Genomic DNA, 5,967 nt, shown 5'->3' with positions numbered 1-5,967 from the left:
ATTACATCACGATTTAAGAAAGAAATAAACCCCATTAAAACTTCAATCACACATACAAATGAGGGCATACTATTTCTGGATATATATATATATATATATATATGTGTTTGTAATTACTCTAAATGATCCAGAGAAATAAATTGAAGTTTTAATGGGGTTTATTTCTTTCTTAAATCGTGATGTAATGAATTTAGGACTTAAAGGTAGTGTTGATTTTAATGAATGCTTACAATTGAGGGTGTCATTTTCCACAAAAAAGAAAGGAAATAAAAGTCAGGCACAAGAGGATTTGGTAAAATATATACTTTTTTATTTATTTCTTCAAACAAAGAAATATTTTGAATGTTCAGTATTTAATCATCTAGAAACATCTGTTCCATTTTGCTTTTGCATTGTGTAAAATTAATTCCTTTGATGTACATACCACAAAATACTTGATTTACATGTTTCATTTTTGTACATACAGATCTGCTAGTCTAAATACATATTATATGTGGGTAAGACAAACATTTGTAACATTTTTAGATCTCAAAACAGGTTGAATAAAACTCAACCATAACCGATGCAGCAACACAGAGTAAACCCATGAGTGCAAGAAGTTGTTTTTTTTTGTTTGTTTTCATATATTCCCCTCAGTTACGTGAACTTGACCGGAATTCAAATGCAGGTCTCCATCAATTACAGGGAAAATGTCAGACTGTCCTTCCAGAGTGTGACAGCTTGCCGAGAGAGGTCATCATAAATGCTTTCTTTTTAATAATCAAACATTGCACGAAGGAGAGAAGGGGGGATGAAGGCTCTCTCTACATAATTTCTCACGAGGAGTATCATCGCTCAGGCAGAGTGAAAGTAAAAGATAGAACTACAACAAGCCTCCATCTCCCCTGCTCCCAAACATTGGTTTGAGGCTAAACCAGGCAGCTGGTTTCAACTGGAAAATGGAAGAGAAATAGCTGAATTGGGTTCACTCCGTCTTAATGACAGGAGCAGGCTAACTGTGTTGTATTGGATATTTAAAGAGGCACAGCATTTTCTTAACTTAAAAAAAAAGAAAGAGAGACAATCAAATGTAACTTTTAACTAAAAACGGAGTGACAATCTGACCTTTTGAAATTGATTTGAGGGTCTTTTAGTGTGAGGATAGGTTGTGTACATTCAGTCTGGGCCCTGCTTTAAGCACATGAAGCCCTTCATCTGGATGCTAATAATCCCTTCCCATTATCCCTGCATTTTCATGATGGCCACCACATTGAGCATGCACAGCGTAGCACAGCGTAGCATAGCACGGCCGCCTCCCCGCACCCTTATATATTACCGTGCCACCCGCTGCAAAGAGATCGGGCAGCACATGAAAGAATGATAACTACACATTCTCTCCCTCTTGCATATCAAGAATTCAAGTAGAAAGACGAAAACAAAGAGGGGGGGGCAGAGATAGCGAATCAAGCTGTGTGAAACATAATATCAACACGGAGGTTGGGTTTTTTTTTTGGCAACAAGTATAGAGGTGTGAGGGTGAGTGAATAAGGCATAAAGTATATAGGCCATGGACGATGGCACATGAGGTTTTCTTACACTAGAGAGGTTAGACAATGAACCCCCCCACCTCCCCCGCCTGAGGCAATTCTTGCCGTGCTGAGAGTGCTTCACAAAAACCTTTCCTCTTCCTTTGATCTCTTTAGTCTGGGATCTGAGATGGGGCCTGGTGGACTTCTGTTTGAAGAAGCGCTATTTCAGTGAGGCGAAGCCAAGTTGTTGTCATCTTTTCTATCTGTATGCTCGATTCCTGACAGATAAGCCTCCGCTGCCTCATGCAAAGATTTTTTTTTCTTTCATTTATTTATTTTTTTTTTACTTACAGTGAAAACAAGGCACACACCCTTCCCCTGACCCTCTGTGCTCCGGCTCGGCTCTGCTCTACAAATCAAATGCCTCTCAAGGAAATTTGATTGAGACTTTGTGTGACCTTTGAACTGAGCGGATAGGGCAAGAGCCTGGCTCTCAGCCAACACGGCTTCTAATGGGGAGTTAGAGAGCGGAGGCCCAATCGATCCGCCAGTTACCTTTACCCGATTAGCATAATGTTAACATGGGCCCTTATGTGGTCCGGGATAGGATTTACCGTTTGATGGATGGGTCATTCATTAGAGCAGGCAGCAGGAGCACTGAGAATGAAAGGGCAGCTGTATACTTTAAGCATGAGTGACACAATGAGGATCAATTAGGCCTATTGATCTCACTGTTATTGAGTGGAAAGGGACATGAGATCTGCAGCTAAGGCCTACGCCAGTGCAGGAAAATTGGATTGCAGAAAACTTAACTGTGTTGCAGTGAAACACGTTACAGAAGAATCACACTCACAATGCGAGGGTTTGAAAAGGTATAGATGCATATGAATGAGGATGCACATGGATCGGTGTTCTCCGCTTCTCTGTGAGCACTCTGTACCCGTAATATGGTGCTTTTTCATTTTCCACCCTAATTTCTACTTCAGTCATTGCTGATTATCTGTATTACGAAGCACCGATAAAGCCGCTGAGTTTACAGGACCACGAGGGAGGGAGGCGAGAGGATTCAAAATTAAAATGAGGAATGTTAAAAACACGTGGGCCAGATGTTATGTACAAATATGGTTAGGCAGCTTAGTGAATTAATTGCTTAGAAATAAAAATAAATTATTATAAAATAGATTTCTGTACATTTTACATATATATAGCAATATCTCAGCATCTTGCCATTGAATTACAGAAGGAAAAAAAAAATTGTCTTTTATGATTTTCACATTAATCCCAACCAAAGTTATGTCCTGTCATCTGGTAGAACTTCATGTTGAAGGGCCTGTAGAAGTCCCGTAGCCTCTGCACCACCTCTGGGTCAATGTTGGGGTGGGTCCGCCCTTTGGTTTTGCCCAGGCAGTGGGGCTTGCTGCTGCCCTCGGCCTTCTTCAGGCACGGGAAACCCTTGGTCTGGTTGAAGTAAAAGTGTTTGTCCGTGATGATCCTCTTGAGCCCCAGGAAGTCCTGCACGCGGCCCAGCTCTCCGGCCGGGTCGCTGATCAGCCGCTCGCCGCTCACAAACAGGATCTGCTCCATGGGGAAGTACTGCAGCCAGTTGTCCAGGTGCTTGGCGTAGATGCCGATCTGGACGGCGCTCCACGAGGTGTCGATGAGCCCCGAAGTCCTGTTTTTGAAGGTGAGGCTCTCGAAGGAGGGAATGTCGGGCTTCTTGGACAGCGTCTGCGTATAGTCCGAGATGGCCCTGGTGACGGGGTCCCTCACTACCACGATCAGCTTGGTGTCCCGGGACATGGCGGCGATCCTGGCTGGAGCCTCTCTGGTCACAAAGTAGCTGGGGGTTTTCTCCATGGTGATCTGGCCCTCCAGAGTCTTGGGCATCAGCTCCCTGGGAGGAGAAAAAAAAAAAGCACAAAAAGGAGGTTAGGAAAAGGGTAAGGTGGAGCAACGTCTTGCATAATGTAATCAAGTTGATGGGGTGTACTGTGTTCTGCAATCAATGACTCACTGAGCCTGTTTAGCCTTATTATAGGGCTTGAAAACCTACAGTATTAGAGCAGGCAGCTCTCCAACATCCACATGTTCACTCATAAGATATCTCACTTCTGACAGAGAACTCTTGTTTACTACATAATCAAACACAGGGAAACATTTACAGGAATTTCCACCAAACATGGCCGACCCTGAATTTAACCATATTAGGAGCTGGGTTTTCCCACCTCTGCTCAGGCTCTTGAATTCGCGCTCTTCCTTCTTACATCTAACTTGCTATGTTTCTTTCATTAATTTATTTATCATTTTCATTCAAATTAGCCTTTAAATACATTTTCTTTCCTATAAATTAACGTGTTAATTCCATTATGTGATGCATCTTTCCCGAGCTTGTCTTTCCTCAACCTCATTGCTGGATGTAATGTTCCAAAGTGGTCGGACCTAATCAAAATTCCCCCTCCCAGCCTTTGGAGCAAAATAAAACCACTCTCAATCTGCCTTGCTGACTCAGGCATAGCCGCGGCATGGTGGGCCCCCCCCCCCTCATCCGACCAGTAAAAAGAAATAAGAAATCAAACATGCATCAGTGCTGAAAGATGATGAGACTTGTTTCAGAAAGGGATTCAGTTTTTTGCTTTTTTTACGGGAGTGGGTTTGGTTTTGGGTGACGGACTGGCTGATGGGCTTCACACAGATATGTTACATGCAGACATATAATCAAGAGGCACTTGAGAGCAAGTGGTTTTGAAGGAAAAGTGAGTGCGCTCTGCTCTCTCTGCATTAGGTTTCACAATCGGTGGCCAACCGCAGCGTCTCGATTATGGCAGAGGCGATAAGAGCGGTTTGACTGACATTGGGACGTGGATTGCCTTTCCCTCTTTTCCCCCCCCCCCCCCCCGCCAGCACCAGGAAGAAAACTTATGTGTGATGTATATGCGGGATCAAATGTGCTTCTGGTGCTGGCTCGATGGGAGGGGTTCGCATTGTGGACTGGAAACAGTTGGATCAAAAAGACAAAAAAAACAGGAAAGAAGCAGTTTGAAGCCCTCGAATGAGAACAAAAACAAAAGGAAGGACGAGATAACCTAGGGCACTTATCAGGGTGAGCACGCTCTCGCAGATAAGAGTCCTGTTAGCCTGTTGTACCCTGAGCCTCGCCTTTGTTGTTCAAGCTGAGGCAGTGATACACCATTGTCTGCTATTGTGGTCGATCCCATTGAAATGCTGTGTAATCCCACAGAGAGCAGAGAAAGGTAAAAGATGTCGAAACTACAATGTTGGACACATCCCGTACACTCAGAAGTCTGTAATGCTTGATTCTCCCCCAGAGCCTCAGCTGCTCCGCAGAAATATACTCTAAAAGCCGGAATCTAGTTCACGTCCATCCAGCTCATGGCTAATTCATGGAACATCGGCTCTCCGTCGATGCACATATTTGTGTGCAAGAAAGAGGGAAAGGCCCATGGTAACATCATGTAACCCATAAAATGGCTTGTGGAAATGGTGTTGGCAGATTTGTGTAATCCTAATGCAGTGCCAGTGATCTAATTATGATAATATCTTCTTGATCGCTGACACATCAGAGGGGTGAATGGAGTAGACGGAGGGGGGGGAGCAAAGATGTTTCCCAAAAGCTCATTCAGCGCCAGACTGGGATCGTAAATAAACAAGCCGGTTTAGTTTTATTACTAAAAACAGTCAAGTGTCTTGTGTGATGAGATGCAGAGATAACACCATTGGGTTAAAAGCATGCGGGAGGTGTAGTGAGTGTAGCTTGTAGCAGTGTTGTTTTGCATCTTTAACACCGGCCTGACTCTCGGCCTGGCCAGTCCAGGCTCATTAACAGCCTTTTGAAATCCAAACGCACACAGCATGTTGTTTTATGCACGAGCATGACAGATCTCTCTGCCAGCAAAACCATTCCCGGAGGTATCCGCAAACAACACTTCATGAGCACACGCTCTGAATTCTCTGCCACGACTTCAAGCTGGACCCTCCTGAATGTCTTCAAGGAATACAAACCAAACATGCTTCACTTAAACTGCGCGCCTTTTCGCCATTCTCTTGAGATGCACAATGGTGATACTGCCTGCAAGCTTTTTGTCATTCCTTGTGCGAACATACAAAAAAAAAAAAAAAAAGTCCAGAGCCGACACAGAGGAGGCAAATGGCTTCCCATCTAATCCGATTTCAACATGACAATACGGCGTGGAGATAGGGAGGAGGCCTGAGTTACAATGTGCATAGTGATAGATTATGCTGATCCAAGCTCGGGGATTTTTTTACAAAAATCCAGTGTTGGGGGTTGCAGGAGCATAAAACAAGGAGATGGTTGGATAGCGAGGGAGAAAGAAAGTGGTGAGGAAACCCTTAAAAAGCGCCAAATCCACAAGAAGAGACCCCCCCCCCCCCTCACCTCCCTCCTTCTCCTCCGTCCGCCCCCCCCCTCTCCACCCTGCCC

The 5,967-nt window shown here is 44.2% G+C and overlaps 1 protein-coding gene across 1 annotated transcript in view; it reads right to left on the bottom strand.

Moving 5' to 3' along the window:
* Positions 1-288: 288 nt before the first annotated feature.
* hs3st3b1b (heparan sulfate (glucosamine) 3-O-sulfotransferase 3B1b) overlaps positions 289-5,967 on the bottom strand; it is a 19,670-nt gene continuing 13,991 nt past the window's right edge. The window contains exon 2 of the mRNA XM_031843603.1: positions 289-3,402. Within this exon, the coding sequence (XP_031699463.1) occupies positions 2,784-3,402 (619 nt within the window). The 3' untranslated portion in view covers positions 289-2,783. The remainder of the gene's footprint in view (positions 3,403-5,967) is intronic.

Source organism: Anarrhichthys ocellatus, unplaced genomic scaffold, assembly GCF_004355925.1.
Source record: "Anarrhichthys ocellatus isolate YVR2014 unplaced genomic scaffold, GSC_Weel_1.0 scaffold4, whole genome shotgun sequence".
Lineage (NCBI taxonomy): Eukaryota > Metazoa > Chordata > Actinopteri > Perciformes > Anarhichadidae > Anarrhichthys > Anarrhichthys ocellatus.
This window is presented reverse-complemented; position numbering and strand designations above follow the sequence as displayed.